General features: G+C 43.4%; 1 protein-coding gene across 1 annotated transcript in view; it reads left to right on the forward strand.

Annotated features, from left to right (window-relative positions):
• The first annotated feature begins 531 nt into the window (after positions 1-531).
• plppr1 (phospholipid phosphatase related 1) overlaps positions 532-25094 on the forward strand; it is a 48688-nt gene continuing 24125 nt past the window's right edge. Inside the window, exons 1-2 of the mRNA XM_041960494.1 lie at positions 532-643; positions 15942-16051. Of these exons, the coding sequence (XP_041816428.1) occupies positions 15992-16051 (60 nt within the window). The 5' untranslated portion in view covers positions 532-643; positions 15942-15991. The remainder of the gene's footprint in view (positions 644-15941; positions 16052-25094) is intronic.

Here is a 25094-nt window from a genome sequence, read left to right on the forward strand (position 1 = left end):
CTTTAAGTGCTCCACTGCTGTCTGACTGGGAGAAATGTATGAAGGAAAAGATGATGAAAAACATTTAATTGGCAAATAAATGTCACGTTTGATTAGTATAAGCTGATATTGACATGAATAAACAAATTGTACCAATATGAATCTTCAAAATCACCACCAGCAGCTATCACAACAGCCAGACCTCAGCAGACCCTTCCCTGTGTCACTGTGGGGCTCCGTGGACATGAAGAAGGGGTGAACAGAGCTGCGTGCAGCCTCTCCAACGCAAGCAGAGCTAAAAACAAAAATGGATGTTCCTGCGGGACCTGGGGGGGTCTAACGGAGGGGCTTGCCGAGGATATTCGGTGTAGACAGCCGCCTTTCTCGCAGCACAGGGTCCCTACACAGCATTAAGCACGCTCCACCGGACCCGAGTACGCGTCTTGTCCCCGCCCCCCCCCCGACAAGGCACAGCATCCGTCCTCATGCGCTCGCACGCTGCGTGATCCCCATCACAAACCGAGAGCGGCGGCTTCGCGCAGCCGATGGAGTAGTAGTACTAGTAGTAGTGGGAGTGCTCGCAGGCTCTTTCTCGCCTCCTTCTCCTCCTGCTCCCTTTTGATGGATTCGCCTTCTCTCTGGATTATTGCTTCACCCCATCGCGGTAAGTGTGAGCGATGCCCGCGGATGCTGTGTGTGAGTGTGTGTGTGTGTGTGTATGGGGGGCAGATCTGCGAGGAAACGGGACCGTGCAGCTATTGTCTGTTGCTGAGGCAAGTTCGGACCTCGATCAAGTCGCAACGCGGGCAGCCTCGTTGGATCAGGCGCACCGGAGCTCGCGCTGAAGACGTTTTTTTTGTGAATGGAGCAGATTCCGATGTGAGAATAGTGTTTGGTGAAGAATCGATATCGATATTTTGATAGACACCTGTCTGCGGCGGCAACAGTGGCCGCCCGCCGGCGCTTACTCGCGCCCCTACAAACAGGACATCATGGCAGATATCGCGCGTCTCGGTCCCTCACTTCTAGCAGCAGGCGAAAATCTGTGCAAACGTGTCGCCTTCGTTGCCGAGCAAATGTGGCTTGCAGTCCGGCGAGGAAAATTTTGGCCCATCTCCCCGCCCCCCCTCTAGCATCAGAGGGTGGATGTTCCTCCTCAACCAGCCCCTATTAGACACGCACGGCGCGGTTGATGCCTTTCAGATCGCTGAGAGAATGAAATCCCATGCTTATTACGACGCCTTGATGAGCGGTTTAGTGTAACCTTGAAATTAATTCAGTGCAGCAGTGTCACCCTCCTCCTCTGATTGCTTCTCCTGTCATCACATTCAGACAAAATGGAACTAGGGGTGTGCAGCCTCGGCCTCGGCTTCAAGAGGAGAACTGAATAGAGGAACCAAACCAATGTTTTATTAGTGCCCTGGAAGGAAATGCAAGCGCAATAAGAGTAAAATCACATTTCTGGTGTAAAGGGAGGGTTTCTTGTCCTCTTACATGATGCAGCATGGGGGGGATATATTTTACTGTCAGCTTCAACTTGTATATATAAGGCTGTGAGTGTGATCAAACAAACATTTAAAAAAATCTGTGATGAATAGAAACAAAATGAATCACGTTATGTGCAGATTTACTGTTGAGAGGCATTGCAGATGAGCTGAGTTGCTCGGCAGCCCGGTAACCAAATGACCACTGGACCATCAGTGCTGCTCATTGTATCCAGAACCTTTATTTTTTGGTGCATTTTGCCGTGCTTGCTCATAGTTGACAGGTGCATGCATGCTCGTCCCTGTAGCATAGCAGGCATGCGTATCGTTCAGCAGACAGATGGCAGGTGGCTGGGCATCAGGTGAGCCCTTCCTTGGCTGTCAGTGGGGCCCACTGAACGCAAGACACCCCTTGGCATAGTCCCACCATGCCGCTCTACACAGCGGCACAAGTGTGCATTCATATAGTACGCGTGTGTCTGCATGCTGTAGGTTTGAGTATGCAAATGCATCTTGCATGCAAGTGCTCACTCGCTCATATGAGTGCACACAGGGGTGAATTTGTAAAAGGTCCCAATCTGGACTGCTCATGCAGAAGGCTTTTTTTTTGGCTGTTGAGTGCATTTGTGTGTGTGTGTGTTTGTGTGTTTGCTCTCTCTTGAAAACTTATGTCACTCTCAGCCAATCAGATGACAAAACAGGCTGAGGTCACATTGACATCATCATGCCTGGCAATGATATGCTGTAGTGATGTTTGCCTGTGCTGTCATCAGCAGCATCAGTTATTCTGACGCGGCTTCGGTTTCTAACATCAGCACTCATTTCACTAATTGTGATGATATTAGAATTAGTCAGCACGACTGTGGGCAACGTCACCTTTTCATCAGATTTATCAGTCATTATTGGGATTATTATGTTACAAATATGATGCCTGATGTTGTGTTCTTACAAAAATGTGTCAGTTTTAGTCCAGTTTTGTTTAAAAAGGATAAGTCTTTTATTGGTTTGTCCCTGTGTGATGGATAAATTTGGATCTGTAGTAGTTTCACTTTGTGGTGAAAGGCTTCAGCAGTCACCATACCTTTTGTGGACTGGCTTTATTTACCTGTTCTTTGTCCCATTTTCTATCATCGTTCAGGTTACTTCTGAGTTATTGCTTCATTTTGGTCAAAATTTAGAATGAAGCTACACTTGCCAAGCCTCTGTAGCACAAATATGCTTGTCTTATCATTCTTAATCTCCAAGTGAAGGACAACGAGACGGAGCAGAGCGTCCCCTGAGATTTGTCGAAATGAAATTCGGCTCTAGTGTATGATTACCTCTTCAGGAAGCGAGCGATGAATCAAAAACATACAAGTGAAACGCAGCGCATCTCCCGAGCGGCAGTGAGTGAGAGCTCGGGGAAGCTGGATACACAAACATGTCGTTTCTGGCTATTTAGAATATAACGTTTCAGTTATTTCTTCACGCTGTCTGGACTGCACTTGACAAGGTAGGGGACAAGAATATTAGCAGAAAGGTGCTGTTCTGCAATGTGTTTCAAATTGCAGTAGTTACAGGGAGACACCAGCAGATCTTATGTATTTAAAAAAAAAACACCGGACGGACATATATTACAGAGACTGACCTCTGACCTCCCTCTGATATAACGCCTCTCCTCCTCCCACACCAGAGACTCTCTATTGATCACATGCACACACATACATACATACTCAGACTGCCACGCACACAAACCCTTTCTATGTTCCACTGCCATAGATTACCACGAGATGTGGGGGCAGTGTTATTAGTGCAGTGGGGGTGTCCTGATTGGCCAATAGATCTGTCACTGGGACGTCTCCGGAGAATGATTAGCCCCAAGGTGAGATAAGGCCTGCCTCTGGAGGCTGAGCTCTCCTCCCTTTATCTACGAGGAGGCTGATACATACAGGTGATATGGTGATATGGTGCCGGAGAGGAAGAGGAGGCAGCAGAAGCCGGACAACAGAGCGGCAGCTAATGTGGCCAAACATCTGTATTTACAAGCATGCTTGATGAATATGAAGGAAAAGTGGTTCGTTGCTGGCTCAAGCACACACGTTCACCCAGTATTTGTAGCACGCCAGAATGCAGCGCAAGCTCCTCAGCCCAGACGAGTGTATGTAATTAGCCAGAATGGGAACGGGAGCTAAAGGAGGAAATCTTGAAACTGCAGCCAAACGTCCCTGCTGGCTGAGAGCCCCGGTTATGTTTTTTTATCCATGGTAACTGACCATATGATGCAGGGATTTGAGATTGGTTTATTTACTTGTTTGGCGGTTTAAATGTTGGTTTTTTTTTGGGGGAAAAAGGTTGTTTGTCTGTTTCTCTCAGGAAGCACGAAGCTCTGCACCTACTTACGTTTAGTTGATATAAGCCGTGATGCACGAGTTGCATTCAAGGACTGCTCGGACAAAAATCTAGTCGACTATTTTTATGTTTTTTTCTTAATTTGCTGAAAAAAGTAATTGCTTTTTTATATTTAGAAATTGCCTCGCGGGCCCATCAAATAGTCTTGTGGGTGGTATGTGGCCAGGAGGCCAGAGGTTCCCCAACCCTGTTGTAGAGGCATAAAATGATAAGAGCCGGCTAATATGAAAAAAGACAAAACTCAACAGCTGTGTCATAGAGTTCTACTCTGCCTGAAATTGTTAATATGAGCAGTAACTTAATAATCCTTTCTGCATATCGTTACACAACACATTACAAAAAAGTACAAACACAGATTGTCCCAGCTCCTATAAAACCGTTCGGGATGCACTAGCGTGATATTGTAGGAATATTGAGAGCTCTCAGAACGGAGAGACTTCTTTATCTCCAGCTGGATCAGGAGGACGGTGCTGTGATGGTCTGATGGTTGTTATTGGGCTGAGAAATCGCTGAACACTCAGAGATCAAGAGCTCGTTTGATCTAAATATAGACCGAATACTGGAGATGTTACAAGGCAGCATGAGAGAAACTTGCACAGCATCATTCAGCATTCAACGCACAGAGTCAAACACACACACACGAGAGAGAGAGAGGCCTTGGAGCACTTGTGTAAATGCATTTTTCCAACTTAGAAATTTACATTCATACATATGCAAATATACCTGAAGCATTTGCTGTTGTTTACTAATGGCATTTGTTGGGATGCAAAGCAGCAACCACCGTTCCTGCAGTCACTGCATGAGCTTAACCACAGCTGTTTAAACAGAGTGTAAATATTTTGAATTTAATTTCAAAGAAATGCAATATTATAAATCCAATTTAGCCTTTAGCCCTCCATTGAACAATCAGTAATAAGTCTATAAAAGCAGTCTGTATTGAGAAGTTGGCTCGGGCGTAGATGAAACATTGGAAGCGTTGACCTCATTAAGATTTCACTGCACCACTGTGTTTTTCAATAGGAAACTTTCTAGTGATAAAGAAATAGGTGATAATAAGATCTGAATGTTTTTTTCCATGAGCTGTGACACTGAAGTGATGAGCTAAGAAGAGCTTCAGAGACAATTAACACTTAGCTTCATCAGGAAAACGGCACAATGGTTCAACCGGAGACGGTTCAGGAACCGAGACACCCCACAGAGTCATTTCCTGTATGAAGGTCACATGGGCGTCACCGACTCTAGGAGGCTTGTGGCCGGTCCGGAGTCTATTGATACCAATGGGAAAAGTGAACATGAGCACACATTATGACTGATTCTTTCACCCCACAGTCACCGAAGTGCTAGACCAATTTTTCACAAGCCACACATCCTCTGAACATTCTGACTCAGCTTTTTTTCTCAGCAACACAATCTCAATCTCGTGAGGTCTGGAGCGAGTGTGTTATATATATATATATATATAAAACTTCATTAGGTACACCTTGCTAGTACTGGGTTGGACCCCATTTTGCCTTCAGAACTGCCTTAATCCTTCGTGGCATAGAGTTATCAAGGTACTGGAAACATTCCTTAGAGAGTTTGGTCCATATTGACATGATAGCATCATGCAGTTGCTGCAGATTTGTCGGCTGCACATCCATGATGCGAATCTCCCGTTCCACCACATCCCAAAGGTGCTCTATTGGATTGATATCTGGTGACTGTGGAGGACATTCGAGTACAGTGAACTCATTGTCATGTTCAAGAAACCAATCTGAGATGATTCGAGCTTTATGACATGGTGTGTTATCCTGCTGGAAGTAGACATCAGAAGATGGGCACACTGTGGTCATAAAGGGATGGACATGGTCAGCAACAATACTCAGGTAGGCTGTGGCATTGAAACGATGCTCAATTGGTACTAAGGGGCCCAAAGCTGACCCTACCATCTGACTGTCACAGCAGAAATCCAGACTCATCAGACCAGGCAACGTTTTTCCAATCTTCTATTGTCCAATTTTGGTGAGCCTGTGCGAATTGTAGCCTCAGTTTCCAGTTCTTAGCTGACAGGAGTGGCAGGAGAGTGTGGTCTTCTGCTGCTGGAGCCCATTTGCCTCAAGGTTCGACATGTTGTACGTTCAGAGATGCTCTTCTGCATACCTTAGTTGTAACGAGTGGTTATTTGAGTTACTGTTGCCTTTCTATCAGCTCGAACCAGTCTGGCCATTCTCCTCTGACCTCTGGCATCAACAAGGCATTTTCCTCCACAGAACTGCCGCTCACGAGATATTTTCTCTTTTTCGGACCATTCTCTGTAAACCCTAGAGATGGTTGTGCGTAAAAATCCCAGTGGATCAGCAGTTTCTGAAATACTCAGACTAGCTCGTCTGGCACCAACAACTATGCCACATTCAAAGTCACTTAAATCACCTTTCTTCCCCATTCTGATGCTAGGTATGAACTGCAGCAGATCGTCTTAACCATGTCTACATGCCTAAATGCATTGAGTTGCTGCCATGTGATTGGCTGATTAGAAATTTGTGTTAACGAGCAGTTGGACAGGTGTACCTAATAAAGTGGCCGGTGAGTGTGTGTGTATATATGTATGTATATATATATATATATATATATATATATATATATATATATATACACACACACACACACACACACACACAATCTGGGCCTACTTAGGAGACTGAAAGTTTATACCATCTCATACCACTGGTGCAGCTTGGAATGGGTAATGTTGTTCTCGAGCATCTTCGGCAAACCCCAGGCCAGCAGCTGATTCAAAGCCTTGATCTGTGGAAATACAGAAACATGTTTGAAGACTTTTGAGACTGTATGTGTGAGCGCTTAATATCTCCTCAGCTCTTCTCTGCTGCTTCTTCATGCCTGACTTACTGTCAAGTCTCTGGGGGGAATGTTTTTTTTTTCTCAGTTGGAGAAGTTTTGCCTTTTTTTCCTAAAGGATGTTCCTGCTTTGACTCTGACTCAGCTTCGTTCCGTGTCTGACCTCAGCTTGTGTGACTTTGTCCTGTCCTCTCGTGTCGTTGCCAGACCTCATGCAGCTCGGTTTTCTGTCAGAGAGGCAGAAAGCGAGTCCCAGTGAAATTCCTCAAAATCAAGTGTTGACAGTAAATCACAAGTTGTTTCATACCAGACCCCTAAATTAGATACAAAATTTTAAACTTTAAACTTACTGTGGTTACCGTTGTTTTCAGTGTTATCAGAAGAAGCAGCCACTCATCATGTATTAAAGTACACGACAGGTGTTTCGCACACATCGATTTTACTTGAGCTGCCCAGGCACATTAACGGCCAACAAAGTATATTTGGTGACATGGCATTTTTATTTTTTTTGTTCGTTCAAGAGGTCGATGGCATCTGTGATTGATTAACTAGTGGGCAAGCTCGCTCACTCTGCACCTAGCCCTTTGCAGGTGTAAAGTCATCCTTGACATAGCAGATGGCACGGAGCATCATTCTGAACGGTGGGGTAACTTGGAGAAGAATCATACCGGCCGCTTTGTTTGATGGAATGCGTGACCAATTGGAGCCTCTGAATTCGGGCCTCTTTGGGAATGAATGAGTGATTTGCTTCTGCGCCATCTGTGTGTCAATGCAGCGCGTTAATGAGATTTGATGGCTAATGCCGGTAAAGCTGTTGAATATTCAGTGAGGTTGAAAACAAAAAAGCTCAGAGAAAGTACCGCTCGTGAGAAAGTGAATTAATATGCGTCCGGGGTTGCCCAAGTCATATTGTCTGTACAGTGGTGAATATTGCTGTGTCAGCGATAGACGTCTTTTAATTATGCGTTTGTAACTTTTTCTCTCCTCACTTTGTTTATTCAGTGTGTTTCATTGCAAAGGGGAATTGCACTGATAATTGGTTTGCATTGGTATTTTGTTTGCAAAGTAACTGACAAAAATAACAATATTGGATATCTCCACTAAATATATGACACCGCATGAGCATCTCCAGCTTGAAAATGTGAGAAAAACGTTGATCTTTAAAATCCATGCACTGTATATGTGCAAATGGTGCCATATATGTAGGCTCCAAAGATCTTTGGCTGCTGGTACAAAGACACTGCCGACTGCTCCTGCTGAAAATGACAAGCGGCATGTCCCAGAGGAGGGAGCGACAAACTCTTCTCCTCCAGATCTTCTTAAACACGATTTAAGCCTCACCTCCTCTGTTTGTCTTTCTCACGTCTTCTCCGTCTCTTTCTGTGTCTCACTCTCCTGTTCCTCTTGCTCTGTCTGCTGTGAGTCACTGTCCTGTCTGATCTGCTCTGAGGGGAGATGGAGGAGGAGAGATGACAATTTTATTTTATGTTAACACACGGCTGGATGTGTACGCGATTTAATGGGAGATTGCGACCCTCCTTTCCATCCAGGGGCGACCTTTCACTCTTTTCCCCCATTGGCTATCGTCTGGCGCTCCCGCCCGAACATGATTGGGAAATACTGCTGGGACACAAACGGAAACCAGAATGCTTCCGACAACAAAATCCTGTCCCTTGCCCCCAGATGCAGAATCCCTGTATAGAGATTTCAAACTCCTTAACATTAAACAAATATGCAGTGCAAATGTACTGAGTGTGCATTGGCCGAACTTATTTGTCAAATGCTTTGTGAGAAAAGCCATCGTTATTGTTCCCTGCAGAAGAAATAGATTGATTTCCCATGAATCACTTTTAAGAAAGCCACAAGGGAAGTATGAAAACTGACTATTTATAGCAACAAAGATGCTCTGTTGGCAAGAGTGGTAGCCATGGGACAGCTCTGTGTCTGTGAACAAGAGTGTGTGCACTGTTGTGCAGGCAGCAGATGAGGAATTCAAGATTAGCTGTATATACCTCGTTGGCCATGAACCCTTTCTTCAGTTATAGTTTTAGGAGAAGAATCAGTGATTCTTGTAATAAATGTACAAGATAACCATTAGGTGACAGCAGGAGGGTTTTCAGCATCCAAAAGCTGATGATTTTTCTGTAGTCACATAAACAGTGTATGGTAGGATGGACACAGACGGGCATGCTGAGTTGGCCTGTTTCCCAGCAAAACATGTTTTTGTGTTTTCATGCAAAAAAAACCCACAAAACAGTCGAATTCAGGGTGCCGTAACTGCGTAAAAGACAGAAGAAATCATGGTAACCATCTCTGCATCAGCCTTTTGAGAGCAGCTAAGGGAATATTTCTGCGCAGTGGGACCACTTTAACACAGGTCCACACACAAATAGTGTCATCAAAAGTCTTTTTGCAGAGGAGTCTTAAATTGCTTATGCTGTATTTTTTGTCTTCGTTTGTAAAAACAGGTGAAACACTCGGTGTGACAGCAGTAGGGAGAAGTTCATTCATTTTGGGAAATGCACATATTTGCATTCTTGTTGAAAGTCACATGAATTTCCATTAAATGTAAGGCCACAGGTAGCAGTCACTTAGCTTAGCTTAGCATGAGGAATGGGAACAGGAAACAGCCAGTGTGGTTCTGTCCAAATGGGATCTAACATCTTTTTGACAAAGCCAGGCTAGCTGTTTCACCCTGTTTCCAGTTTCTATGCTAAGCTAGGCTAACTGGCTCCCAGCTGTAGTATCATATTTAGAAGAAAGTGAAAAAAACATATATTCCCAGATGTGCAGCTATTTCTGCAAGGTGACCATTAACACTGTATGTACCAAATGTTCTTTGCTCATCTCTTTGGCTCCTGCCAGGCCTGCAGTTTGGTTTATCTAGAAGATGTAAAAAAAAAAAGTTCTTCACAAGCTTAGTCCACCTTAGAGTGCCACTTGAAGATTGCTTGTTATGTCCAACCAACAGACCAAAACCTCAAAAAGGCTCCAATTACAGTGATTTAAAACAGGAAAAGCAGCAAATCGTCACATTTGTCGGGTTGAAATTGGCTGTTTTTTGTACAATAAATGAAAAGATTGTTGCAGCACTAGTTTCCTCTCATACAGACCAAGGTGCAAAGATCCAAACTGCTTGACCAGTTATGAGCGAAGTCCAGGAGGAGGGAAGGGTGCAGGGCTGCACCGCCACCACACTGGCAGTGAAAGCATAGGGTAACATTTCATTTCTCCCCGCCCAGCATTTGACTCCCAGCTCCATCACCAGCGCTGTCATTGTGACAGTTTAGCCACATTCAGACAGTCATCACAGTCAGGCAGAGAAGCTCACCAGGAGACCAGGAGATGGTCAATCTGATGATATTTCTGGACTCAATATTTCACAGTCCACTCCTGCTGTCTGTGAGAGGATAGCAGTCAAGTCTAGACAAAGTCATCACAGGCCGGCTGAGTGGAGAGGAGATGCTGATGAATCCTGACAAGGCCTGTAGGCTGCTCGTTTGATGAGCTCGCCGCTGGGAAGACGATCTGATCACCTTTCATCTGACTGTAATTAACTGGCTGTTGGAATTGGAAGAAAAATGCTCCTCCGTCATGATTCTTGGTACATCTTTTGAAACTCTGATGTCCCGAGGCTACAGAGAAAGACAAATCCCGTTCAGACTTTGCTGTGACGAGGTCCGATTGTTCAGCGCCGTGTCTCCTCGGAGCTGCGAGGCTGTTCTGGCGAGTGAGAAATAAATGAATGCAGTGTAAAGTCTTTGACATTGAGCGCAGCCCTCTTAAATTTTCTGATTCGAATCATCTGTCACAGGCCTCCCAGTCAAATCGTCAAGCTCGCGGTCCAACTGTCAAATTGCGATTTTTTTTTTTTCGTCTGTTCCCTCTGCAGCTCTCCCCACAAAACAAGACAAAATAAAAGCTGAGGCTGCACAGTTTACATGACTCCAAAGATTTAAAGTTTAAGCCACTTTGAGCAACAAAAAAATACATTTATGCAAAGTTCTCCAAGGCAGTCAGTATTTCTACTCATGTTACTACAAAATAAAATATAACTTGATTCTTATCGTGTATTCTTGCATTTGTATTAATGCCTGTCATCATTGCTCTACAATAGATTCCTTTGGTAGGACGTTCAGGTGCATCACCAGGAATAATAATGCAATCAGCAATGATTGTAAAAAAAAACACACACCTGTTGTTTGGTTCAATTGGTCTGAACATGAAGTTGAACTGTACGAACTGACTCATTAAATGGACACCATGCATAGAGAAATCGAATTGCAGTGTCTGCAGTGACCTGCACCCAAACACAGGATCAGAACAACCACCTGGTATTTTCAATGTGTTCTCATTATCCCTCATTGAGATCTCTGTCCTCCAGAGCAAAACCAGTGTGTGAGATGATCAAATCAGCCCCAGACTCCATTAAAACATTGCTTAGTGTTTCACTAAGTTTATAAAGTTTCTCCAAACTCAACAATTCAAAAAAACTACCTAAGACAAATCTTAAAAATTCTTTAACAAATGATTTGTCCCTTCTTGTAAACTTAGCAAATGCAGTACATTGAGTTATTCCTTTCTTTGCATAAAATATAAAATAATATAGAAATTATTTGCCTTGTTGAAAGCAGATCAGCTGCACAGATGAGTGCACCATGCACCGTCACACCCAGTTATGTCTTGCTGTGCATCATTCGTTTCCCTCCCGTGCTGCTTTCATTTTTCAAGCAGTTCTGTTGAATAACGCATCTTTTGGGGCTTTCATGGCACAGAATAGACGCAATTAAAGGCGTCGCTGTTTCTCTCCCGCTTGCTTGCTCTCAAGATTTGAACAACAGCCTCGATTTTATGTTAGCTAAGAACATCTGGGTGTCCAGATACAGGTCAAAGAATTTCCCCAAAAATAATTTATCACGAACATTATCAATCGCAAATGCAGCTGACTCTCGTGTATGTTATTGATCAGGGAAAATCTGTATGCACATCAATACTTGAGCATTGTTTGCTGGCTGTCTGGTGGCCTACTGGTTAAGATGCATACTGTTTACTGAGATTAAAGCTGGAGACCTTGGTTGCATGTCATGCATTGGGACCAGTGAGCCCCGTCCCTACTGTGTTTTGTAAAGTTATACCATTAACATGCAGTCATCATAATCTGATATTCATTTATAGTCTGTAGCTCATTACACTGCATGCAGAGGTAACAGTGCTGGAGATTATGGAAAAACTGAAACAAATCAAATTTTCCTCTGAGGTGAAAGTCAAAGTTACATTTCCATTTGACTGCCTCGATAAAATCACGGTTCAGTGCAGCAAACTGAAGGAATCGTGAATAATTTAATTCCTGTTGGTGGTTTAGGGCAGAGTTAAAAAAAAAATGCCTCATACTGTATGGCAGGTATGACAGTGTGAATGTGATTAGTATGGTCATTTAATTTTGGGGGATTTTTACCACATTACAAGCATGACTCCTCAATTTCCTCGCCGTAGTTGATGCCTCCCCACCTGCCTTAATCTGAAAAGTCATTGAGTCACTGGAGGATGATAATGTGCGCTGAGACGGATCACCTAGATGTCAGTTGGGCTTTTTTTTAAAAAATATATATAGATTTACTGAAAGCAGTTAAATTTACATGGCGTGTAAGACTTTTCAGGTGGGTGCTCACAGTTTGAGCCAACCCTGAGACCATCCATCAACTGAGAAACCTCAGCTGAACCCCCCCCTGACAGCCGTCCACCCTGCTGAAGTGTCCTTGAACACGAGAGTGAGTCTCTGGAGTTGACACTGATTTGATGTTCCTACAAGAGGAGGGAAAAGATCCATAACAGCATTTTCTTATGCGGATAAATAAGTGTTAATTCTGTAGCTCTGTCGCCTCAAGTCAGGCGTGTGCAGCATTTGAAAGTTTTAAGCATCGCATGGTGGCATGGAGGGCCTTTGCAGAGGGACACCAAACAGGCTTTTCTCTTTTTGCCGATCCTTTTATCCCGCTGAATGAAGAGCTGCGAGACTGACGGATGGTCAGACTGTTTCCATCGAATGTCGGTTTGATCAGCCTGGATTAAGTGTTAAATGAGATGGGACAGGCACTTAGGGACTGATTAGACCTGCCAGCACCACTGTCTGCCTGTGTCTAACGACTCAGCGAGGTTGAAGTGTTTGGTTTCAGATTGGGATGAGAGTTTCGAGAATGTTTTCCTCCGTCGGTGGAACTAAATGTTCTGTCGTGCGACATAGCACCTACATGGAACTGTACTTGTGGTGTTGCTAATGCTGCTGTCTTAACTCTTCATGATATGCAGCCGCTAGTGTGATGTTGATGCTCTCAACAAGGCAATTTCTTTATTGATCATTCTTTTTGCTACAGTATAAGGGATGCAGGCAGCCTTTTCTCCCTCCAGCGTTCATCCTTAAACCAACAGTTTCCGGAAGTGTGCTCATTTGAGTCCTGCCAAGAGTCGGAGGAGAAGACTGTCACTCTCACAACGGTCTGATCTGTCACAGCCAGCAGATGGTTGGCTTTGCATAGCAAAGACTGAAAATGGGAAAACAGCTACTTCATATAACAACTACAGCCAGGCATTTTAGCACGGAGATACACAGAAGCTGGATAGTCTAACTGAGACATACGAGAGTGCTATCAGCCTTTTCATCTAGCTTTCAGCAAGAAGGTGAATAAGTGAATCCCACCAAATGTCTGCCCATTGCTTTAACACTAATTCTTGACTGTTGGATGCTAATTGAAGGAGTAATTGAGATGTAGATGTGTATTCCAATAATTGCAGCAGTAAGAAAGTCGATAATTAAGCCTAGCAATTAAGGCTGCAGCTGACAAGATGCAGTGTACAAGATTTGTACCCAGAATACCAGAATTTTAGTCTTAAACTAGCTTATTTGTAGCAAATATTCCTGCATCCCTAGAATTGTGGTGTAGTGATGTTATGTGTATATACATACTGAAGTAAGGTGAGTGGAGATGCATATGCTCTGTGAGATTCTGACTTCTGCTGTGATCCTCGTCATCAGCCCGGCTCTTCTGTGTTGGATTTTTGTCGAATGCTGCGCTGCTTTGTTCAGTTTCACCACAGAAGCGCCACGCTAAAACCCATTTTTAGGTTGTTAACTGCTATTTAGTACCATGCAGCTCCGTATAAAACGCAACAAAGGTGGTAATCTTGTCAACATTTCAGCAGAAATGTGGTATTGTGATATTCAGCTGAGACTTAATTGTCTATGCGGTGGTTAAAGTGAGCAGCCAGAGCTCAAGGACAATTCCTATCTAGTACAAAAAAAAAAGAAGCATGATAAAAGGAAATGTTTTAAATGTCGAATTTGGAACACTCCACTGCTCCTTTTCTGTCCAACTTGGCTCCACAACAAACCTCCTCCTCTCCACACTCGCTGCCTTTCATTATTCAGAATTGCACAGTAGGAAGAGAGAGCGCTCAAAATCACACACAATATTGCTCTTTAATGGAGAATTAAGTCCATTTAGAGCCCCATAACACATTTATGAGCATTACATATCTGCCGGGGGGGTCATAGCTTTGTTGATTAATGGCAATAAATCAGCAATTACTACAGCAGAAACTGGATTTTGGCTTTCCAGAACCACTTTTGAAAACCCACCTAATCTACGCCCACTGCAGCACACCTCCCACTTGCACGATCAGTCCTCTGCAATTGAAAACAATGCTGCAGTGAGTGAGTGACAAGCTGTTTCAGCTGCGTCCAAAGCCGTGTCTAAAGTTTTGTGCTTCCGGTACTCTCCTCTTCACCGCATACTTCCATCTGATTCCCATCCTCACTAACGAGCTCGCTAGTCTCTATGGGGAAGTTGCATGTTATTGTTTGCGACAATTAGAATCCATAATGAAATGCAGTAAAACATGACGACAGGAGGAGAAAGGAAGCAGTGCCAGACACGGTGTTTGATTGCAGGAGATCAGTTCTATCTGCGTGGTTTCAGGCTCTGCGGAGCGAAATGTTTCAACATCAGAGTAAAGCTGACGGAAAGCACAGCATGCAGCTGTTCCTCAGCTTAAGTGAGCGGGGCCTTGACACATGCTTTCGTCTATTATATTTTGTAAAGGTTAAATCTGCATCAGGGAACTTGTCTTTGCCCCAGAGGTCCACAATGCTGGATCTGCCCCCACTCTGCCCCCTTTACCCCAGTCCTCACTCTTTGCCTTGCAGGTGTTAAGCTCTATGGGCCCTGGTTGCTCTTTGAGGTGTATCTCAGTCGAGTTACAGGAAGTAGTACAATTATTTGATTAACTGCTGCCTAGAATGACAGAAAATTGTTCGACAACACTTTTGATTATCAATTAATCTCTAAAGTGTTTTATCAAGCAGCATTTTCTATTTCTAGCTTGTCGAATATGAAGATTTTCTGTTTTATTATGTTGTAAATGTAATAAATTTTAGCTTTGGACTCTTATTCAAGCAAATGACGCAATTTGAAAGCATCATCTTAGGCTCTGGGAACCTATGACGGTCTTTTATCACAATTATCTGACTTTTTCAACTAAACAATGATTCAGTTAATAAAAAAATCAGCAAATTATTCAGTAATGGCAATGATTGTTAGTTGCAGCCATAACTAAGCCTCTGGTCCACCTCCTTCTTGAGGTTTTGTGTGCACAGCTGACTGGGAGGGGACTGAAGGGCAGACATAGGACACATTGAATCTCCTCGCTGCTCTGGAGGTCTTTGGATAGCCCAGAGGGAATTTGGTCATTTGAGCCGTTCTGCTCGTCCTTTTCGGCCACTGGGACCCAGGATCAGCAGCTCAAACATAGATGGATGCATGATCGGCGAGGCTGGAGCTGCTGCTTTTTGAACTCAGCCTCCCGAATGAAGCGATTTTGACGAACGCGATCCTTTGATCATCATCTTTGTGCAGAGCAAATGACAGCTAATGTGATTTTAGCGTAGTACAGCTCTGTCAGGAAGGAAAACCTCACTGCATTCGTTATTTTTTAGTCTTTATTCATTTTTTAGGCATGTGGACAGACTTCAGAAAGTTCGCTCAACTATCACTCTGAAATGCATTAACGTGCGACGATAACGCACTTAAAAGCTGCAGGAGATCCGTCAATATCAAGAGTGGTTCTCATCAATACTCCATTTCACTGAGCACTCCTCCTGTATTAACATAGATCTATGCTGTAATCAGTAGAAATGGCTTCTGTGTGTTCCTGTCGTTATCTGATAATGAACTCTGACACTGGCTGTCCCCATCTTTGCAGAGTGAGCTGCCGTGAATCCTGAGAGGAGAAGTCTCCCGACGGGAGACAAGATGGCGTCCAACAACACCCTGCGCAGCTACTCCATCATCCCATGTTTCATCTTTGTGGAGGTGGGAGGCTGGATGTGTGTGTGTGTGTGTGACTGACAATTTAACCATTAGCAAATGACCTCCTCTGGTAAATTATACACAGTTAACCAGAGCGTAAAGTGTTGGAACGAGTGGAGAGCTGAACGTGTGTGTGTGTGTGAGTGTGTGAAAGAATTGTGCCGCTCCTCCATATTTAATTACAATGTCAGCTGAAAGTCCTTAATCAGAGAGATGTCTCACGACGCTTTGCATTACTCTCTCCCCTCTGTCTCTCTCTTTCACACTCACACACACACGCGCTTCTCTGAGAAAACATCCTGCATAACCCTCTCAGATGAGTTTACTCTCAACCTCGCTGCTTTTGGAGCGGCCTCATGGCACGTTGTCTATTTTTTGCCTCGGTTCCTCTTATGTAAGAATCACGCTGTTGTTCTGTCTTTTCACATCTGAGACATTAACTCAAGACGCCACCAGATATTGATCAGACTGATAATGTAAATGGAGGTAAATGAAGCTTTGTGTCGTTGAATGACGAGCAAAAACTTGCTTCTGATGCAAGCAGGTTGTGGGATTGCTTTTTTTTTCTTAATTTATGCTAAACTTTCTGTTTGACATCAAAACTTTATAGCTTAACTTTTTCCATTTGCAACATCTGACCACATGTGGAATAACAGGTGGGTTAATATGAGCCAAGAGGCACTTAACCTTCCTGTATAACAGCTTAGCTCAGGAATGGAAGCAGAAATGAACTAAAAGTACTGGCACTGTCATTTGTACGGCCTGTTCTTATTTGTGTTTGTCGGAAAATGTCAGAGATATCGCCACATTAGAAATTCCATTAGTGTCAGTTAAAATGTCACTTTTACTCCCACACAGCCTTTAACTTCAATAATATGAGAAATCGCCCTGTACAGCAAGTATTAATATAAAAACCACAGTGGATACAGACACGTTTTATCATTTTTCTTTAATTTTGACACACCATTAATCATCACAGGGTCCTTCAGCTTCTGTAGAAAGTCCTTCTGCTGGACAGCCTGTCATCAATGTACAGCAGTTCGCTCATTTGCAGCTTTCAAGTGTCTTGGCTGGAAGTCAGCGTGACATGCTCAGTTGAACATTGCTAATCATGGCCGTGCAATTTGTTTAATTAGGATGTGTAACCAGAGGGGGCTTTAATATGTAACTAATTATTATGGTGGCGACAACATGCCCTGATCGACATCTAAACTCTGAACTCTGTATTCAGGATGTTTTGGATCTAAGTGTGAAAGCTTCTCGTAGCGTCTTGTTCTGGAAAAACAACATATCCTCCTATAATAATTACAATATTAGTGTGACATTATGTCAGAATGGGCTCCCAGACTGTGAAATGTCTTTATTGTGCCTGAAGAAACCATCAGCCAATCAGATGTTGGTGATCAGATCGTTGTTTGTTCGACCTCCAGTTGGAGATGCCACTGTTGCCATAGCAGCATTTGCATCTTCAAAGTTGTTCGTCGCTATAAACCAAACCAGAATGATGCAAATCAGCAAGCAGCTGTTTTTTGGTTATTAATGAATCTCCACCAGGAGGTTTGGCTGTCTGCTGATTTTATTGTGGAGGAGAAAATTAAAATCATTGCAAGTCCCAGTAGAGGCTTTTATATTACTTAGTCACATCAGTTAGGAGCCTATCACTATACGAGATGAGAGGAATGATATGTTATTGGCTTTAAGAGATGAGAAAATTCCTCCCTATTAAATAAAGATTATGAGCACAGTTGTATATCTTTGCCTTTTTCACCCCCTCATTTTCACACAAGTTTGGAATCGCCTGCCACACCAGTTTGACTCAGTACGGCCACATGGCTGAGAGGGCTATTCTGTATTTTTGAATAGTCTTTCGTGCTTTCAGGTTGTAGAAAGTCCTCTTCATAAATAGATGTTATTTTGCAAAATAAGTATGTTTTGCACACGGAGAACAAAAAGCTGTATGATGTTTCAACCAGGCCGGCAACTGAAAGAGCAGAAAGAGGCAAAGACACACCTCTGAGCACCAGTTAAATAAGAATATAAGAAATCACCAGTCATTGGTGAAAGACTGGAAGCTTAGCATTAAAATCTGTGCAGATTTAAATAGGAGCAGGCTCTGTTTCAGTGTCTAGTGCACAATAATATCAATAACAGGCTGGAATTATCAGGTGTTGCTTTAGCAACGCTAAAACTTCAGACCAGGAATGGAAGGTTGGTCCTGGGTTTGCATTGTTGGAGGGCTGAGTAGACCAAAGAAAAACAGGTCCCCAAAATACTTAGAGCCCAGTAGCACCGCTCCGGTCCAGTAATGGTCTTGGGTCTTGTCTTGACTGAGAAACAAAGCGCTCCCTGTCATACATCCACTAACAGAGGGTTTAATCTCTTTAGGGGCCACAACTATTTTAAACAATGCACTTGGTGTCTGAATAATATTTGTTAAAACTGGCATTATTGAAGGAAAGAAGACGAACATCAACTTAACAGGTGATTCTGAACTTTTTAACAGTGATGTGTCTCCTTCAATCCGTTGCTATGAGCTCCAGGCGTGAACTGAAAACTGACAGGTTCAGATCCGACCTGCTGCGAAAGGGATACTCCACTGATCCGAGTTCAGTTCAGTCATCACAGAGAGTATTGCGCAGCCTGTGGAAGCACCTGTATAATATCTCCTGTAGTATATCTGGAGGGACCTTTCGAGAGTCATGTCATCAGGGTCATCTCAGCTCACGCTTGGAGACCCAGTGTTTGTGAGTTAGAGACATTTGCTTTCTGCACTTCTGCTTTGATTTGAAACACTCTCTTCTTAAAAATCTATTACAAGTCTGTCAACTTTATGGGAGTGCGATACTAAATTGCTTAAGTGCACCTTCAATATTGTTGAAACCAAGTTTAACAACAGTATTTTTCCCATACTGACATCTATTTCCCAATATGTAGTTTCAAAGGCGCAGCTGCATGTAATGATGATAATAATGGAATTGATGTTCGGTGCGATAAACCCACCAAATTTTTAAAACAGACTCTTCAGCTAATCATTTAAGTGACTTATAATCACCAAACTGATTGAAATCATTGATTTGTACTGCAGTTTTGTAAAATGATGGCACAGTGTGATCCCACTGAAAGTTCACCGGCCCCGTGATGTTCAAAATGACTCCACTAAAACGTTGATTTTTATTACACAATCTGGTGCCTGTATGTGAAGAAAGTACAAGCGCAAGACAGTGAAGTTGTATGCTTATACATCACAATCTCAATCTCCAAAAAGAGTGTCGCACTCTGTATATTTTGTCCTTGTTGCAGCAGAGCATTGGCAGGGTGCTCCGGAGAGAGAAACTGTAACAGCCCATTGAGTCGTTCGTTAATTTTCATTTCTCTCTCCTCGCTCTCGCCCCCCTCTTCTTCGCAGGCAGCTCTCAAAGGCGTCCTATCCGTCTCCCTCTGCCCGTCCCTGTTTTCTCTTCCTCGCCCTCTTTGATGTCTCTGTCACATCCTCGCAGCCTCACGTCTCCCTCGCCCCTCCTCTCTCCACCGAACCTGCTTCCTCCCTCAATCTCTCCCCTCATCCCTCCCCATTCCTCCTGGTGTCACAGGAGCTCGTCCCTCCCATCACCATCTTCGTCCTCCTCTGTGCCATCTCGTTGCCCCTCACTGTTTTCTCTGCTCCTTTGTTTCTTTTTTTTTTTTTGGGCCTCTTTCTCTTACTCACCTCGCCTGTCACGAACAGAGCAGGGCAGAGGGACAGCAGTGCTGTCACGTGACCGAAACAGGGAGTCCTGATTGGAGCTGCTCGGCCGTGTAGTTCAGCGCCAGAGGCAGCGTGACAGGGAGGATGTTTATTTATGGTGATTTGTTTGTTTAGTCGTGTGACTTGTTGCTTTTCTTTCATCCGTTTCTTAACCTTGGATGATTGTTTCGTTGTTGCCGTCTTCATTACTGCGGGAGCGGCAGCGAGAAGGAAGACAGGACCATTAGATGAAGGGAATAAAAAATCGGGATAGGATGAGAGGATTTGGATGTGGTGCAACATGAAGACGGGGAATGAGGGAGAAGAAAGAAAGATGAGATGAAGGAAAGTAGAAGTGTTTTAAGGAAGTGAAAGGTTGCAGAATGAGATATTAATTAAAAAGGCAGAGCTGTAGAGGTGAGCAGTGAAGAATGAGGAGAGAACAGATATAAATGAGAAGTCAGGAGTCTCAGGCTTATTAATCTAACTCGGACCACCAAGACTAAATGGAAACCTGGCTGTGTTTACTGTCAGCGAGGGCCTCTTTTTTTAAAACCTCCTGCGCCATCACCTGCGAGGAAGTGAACCGATCTGTCGACTGTCATTTGTGAAAATCCCCACCGTCAACCTCAGAGCTAAACTCTTTCTTTTATCTTGCTCGATCTCCTCTCGTTGCGTAATGGCGTATGCCGCAATAATGTTGGAGGCTGTCATTATTTTAAAAAACAAAAAAGCCATCCCCGCGGGGACCCATCGTTTTTGATGTCGCTCTGTCTCTCCCTTGGCTGCACTGACGCAATATGATTTCAACTTGGGGGATTCTGAAAAGGGGCTTTTATCAAGGGGGTTGCAAGTTAAATTTAGTTGTGGAACAGAACACAGCCTAATTAAACCTGATGGTTGTGTTTAAAAGACCAGTGTGCAATATTTAGAGGATACGTTGGCAGAGACTGAATATTGTATTCAGAAATCTGTTTTTAGTGTGTAATCACCTGAAAATAAAAATCATTTTAGTATTGTTACCTTAAAATTAGCTCTTTATATCTACAGAGGGAGCAGGTCCACTGTGTTGCAACACCACGTTTCTACAGTAGCGCAGAACAACAAACCAAACACTGGCTCTAGACTGGCCATTTTGTGTGTTTTGTGACCGTCATAGTTTCTTCTAGATGCCACTTAATCCTCTGCGCTGGTCCTAAGTCTGGGTCAGCATGCTTGCATTAGTTTTATTTATAAAGCTGTTGAGCAGACTGGCCCACTGTTAATTATGTATCATGCAGCATTATTCTTTCTTTTGAAATCGGGGAATTTTGTGTTAATCTGTTAACCACACTCATTATATATATAAAAAAAAGATTTGACACCACCTATGAGCTGATGTTACGGCCACAAAAGAAAACCTTTAGAAGCATGAAGTCTTTACTAAACAATAGCAACAAGATCTCAACCAAATCTAAGGGAGCGGACCCAGAACTTCCCCCCAAGTGCATAAACTAAGCAAACAGAGCTGCGAAAACTAGACAACCAGGCCTCCATCCTCAGCGAAAAAAAGAAACAAAAAGAAATCCCAAAATACTAAATCAAGGGAAGAAGAAACAAAAAACACCCAAAAGCAGTCAGAAGCTGCTTTGTCTGGACGAGAGAGATCCTTCTCCTCCAGCCTCCCTTAAATATGTGCAGGGCCACTAATCACCATAACCAGGAGCACCTGAGAGAAGAGAGGAGAAGAAGAACACAAGGGAGGGGCGCGCAACACCTGAATCATGTGATCATTGTTTGAGGGGACAGAGAAACTAACAACCACTTAGTGTTACAAACCGCTGCGTGCCTGAAAAAAGCATTAGACCCACTCTGAAACAACATATTTATTGTTCCCTCTTCTTTAAAATGCTGACTGAGAATATTAAAAAAAGAAGAATTTAACACTAAGGGCCAGATTTGCTTCAGCTGTGAATGTGCGCTGTGGTTTTTATCGAATCTGTGGCTGCAGCCTGCGTGTGTTTTGCTCTTGATTTACTAAGGCAGCAGAAGGAGAGCTCATATTGTGGGCCCAGCTCAGCGGTGGGATTTCTGCGAGTGTGCCAAATTCAGAAAAATTAGATGATAATGTGGTGATTTTGACTCCGCAACATTTACTTCACCGAGTTTGTTGCTGATAAAAGCATCCTATTATTATTGGATCATTAGGACTAGTTATGCAATTGATCCAATAGGAGACAGGTGACCTTTATGGGGAGTTAAAGAAAGAACAAGACTCAAAAACCACCTCAAGCGGTAATGAGAAAGAGAAAGAGAAGACGGGGGTGCATCAGCAGGGCCGGCAGGTGGAGGTGGAGGTGGTGTTGATCACTGATAACTTCATCATCACAGTTGTTCCTGAACATTTATTGCTTTAGACTCTGATTCTGACTCATCTATTTATTCAACACAACTCTGTGGGCATTCTTATGGTGTGATTATTCGATGTCATTGAGGTTTCTGTAGAATGAAGGTAAAGTCATATTTCTTTACCCACCTCAACCTTTGTTGTGACTCATTTAAATCCCATTTGCGTTTTGTTTACACATGCTTGTCAGAGGTGGAGATTCTTCCCTGAAGAAACTGGCCATTGCAAATTGTGTGACCTCTGTCAATTCAGCGGCATGTATAATCGACTTTTGTTGCCATGTATTTGTATTTGGTTTGCAATCCTCCCTTAAGAGTGTACACTATAAGCTGAGAGACACTTTGCAAACACTAGAATGACTTCAGCCTGGTGAGTCTCCTTGATAAATACACAGCATCAACATCTATGCCTGAAAAGTAGGCACATAAGTCTCAGACATCTGATTGGATGACCCTTCTTGAAACTCCAAGTGGCACAAGATGCTGTACTTAACATATGAATGAGCCTGGATCAAGAGATGATCCGTCTTTGTCATAGGTAGCTGGGATTTTTCTTTTAAAGCTATGTGATACAATAGGTTGTAAAGACCGTAAAAGACTGGCCTTGCTCTGGAGCCCGGATTCAAATTTAACAGCTGACTATTCTTCATTATATTCTAGCTTTAGAATGAACGAAGAAACAGAAATAAGTAGCTGTCTGCGGTGTCAGAAAGTTTGACAACAGAAGTGTAATATCAGGGTCTAAATCCAGGCAAGCCGGGCTAACATGCCCATTTCTGTCAGTTTTTTTTTCCAGTCTACTAACACAACATGACAGTGAAATGAAAATCTAGGACTTGGTGTTGGACTTACATAACACTTTCCTGGTTGTTGTCATAGTGTGAGGGAGGAGATGCACGGTGGGACTGACAGTAAAAAGATTTTAGAGCGAAGGAGACGAAGGAGGAGAAGAGGCTGGAGGGAAGGGGTGATGGGTAAAAATTTAATCAGGTTTGGATTTTTATTATAATGAAACTGGATGTGTAGAAAGTCATAGCAAACATGTGACAGAGTAGTATCGCAAAGTGGTTCCAAATCCTGCAGAATAGCAAACATATCTTTCAGTCTTATAAAAATATATAATTTATAACCCAATACATTATTGAGTTAGAGTGAGGCTGCAGTGTGTCAGTTTTGATCAAACACAGGCTGCTGTGGCTACAGGGAAATGCTAAAGCATACTTTAACAGCAGCAGTCAGCAGACCGTTTCAGTAATGGTAGATATACAGCTAGCATCCACAGAGCAGCCTTAGGATTCACCTGGAGTCCCGTTTCTGTCCACCTGATGAATGCAAGTTGAATGGTCACTCTCTTTTTGACCTCTGTTTTTGGTCTCCACCAGCTCCCGAGGCTCTGGATCTGTAGCTGTAGCTAAATGCTCTGCTGTGTCCGTCTGCTGTTTGGTGTTGGGTGGTGGTTTGTCACAGCTAAAAACGGCTCCCTCCTGAAAACAAGGTTGCCGCGAGTGGAGAAAAGTGGAAAAAAAAATATAAATCTCTATAAGTCTCTGTGGGGCCGTCATACGAGCATCCTCTTTAACTTCACAGGCAGTCATATGATCCAGTTTAAATTGGAAATTTACACTGTAGATTAGTTTTAAGGTTGAGAAAGAGAGTTGCTTTGTTAGAGACTTATCAGCAATTGATTTATAAATGGCAGCAGTAGGAAATTCTTGTTCACTCCTCTAAAGTGATGTACCTACCCAAAAGGCACTGAGCAGTGCGGCGTGTTAAAACTCAACAGAGGTACACGGCTGCACCAAAATACCCTGCCGGGATCTTGGGAAAAGGGAAGTGAATTGTCCCCTCCAAGGGAGAAGGAGAAAGGCACGCTGCAGTAACTTTGTATAACCGTTTTACGACGGTCGCTCTTGTCAGTCTGTCCTTCACGCAGCTAATGCGGCATGACGCTGGCTGGAGAGTGAATATAATGGAGCCACAAGTTATGCTTTACAGATAAAGGGACACTTGTCCAAGTGTAGAACTGTCACACAAAAGCAATCTCATGAAAAAGTCCCAGAAATGGCAACCGGTCTCCAGGGAGTACACTGCACCACAATTTTCTTTTCAAAAGCATCGTGGCCACACTCATCAACATCAAAAGGTGAGCGAGGTCTGCTGCAGACTACAGGGCAGAGGAGGGAAGAGAAGAGCAAGATTCGGCCGAACAAGCTGAATTTGCTCGCCTCTCGTGGCCTGTTTTGGTGATTTGCCACAGCCTAATGACTCTCATCATGTTTAATGGCTCAGCGCTTGTTTATGGCTTTCTGTGATTTACAGCATCGTGTGGAGAAGCAGAAGGAGTGATAGAGGAAATATGTTAAAGTTTCGTAGAGACGTGAGAGAGAATGTGAACCCGAGCTGGTGGGTGAATGCAAATATGGCCGCCGTTTGTGAATGAGCTTCAGGCGTGCTTTGGTCTTTTTTTTTTTTTTCCTTCAAAATGCAAATAAGATGAAGGTCAAAATAAATGAAATCGTGGTAATAATAATGAAGTTCAACAAGTGGACTCTAGTTCACACCCCTTTTATTAATCTGCCCTTTTCAGGCGTTTCCTCGTAAACCTGACATCCTCAGGTATGTGATCCCACAAGGTATTACATGGCATTTCTGCAAGCAAAAGAATTTACATATTTTCAAAGAGGACCCATGAATAATGTTTTAGCAGATTATCCTGCTGGAACTTGTTTGGGAAACAACGTGTGCTGCTAGCTGCTTTAAGATGACGGAGGGAGAGTATTTCTTTGGTTGTGCGATTTGAAACGCTGCAAATGTAATTCCTGCTCATGTGAGCGTCTTAACTTTGCTGTTTGCCCTCAGTTATGACCATGATGTGGCAAGATATGGTGTGCAATCGGGTATTATTTCGATTGCCCACCCCCCTAATACTGAGAGATG

This window comes from Chelmon rostratus, chromosome 19 (assembly GCF_017976325.1).
Source record: "Chelmon rostratus isolate fCheRos1 chromosome 19, fCheRos1.pri, whole genome shotgun sequence".
Lineage (NCBI taxonomy): Eukaryota > Metazoa > Chordata > Actinopteri > Chaetodontiformes > Chaetodontidae > Chelmon > Chelmon rostratus.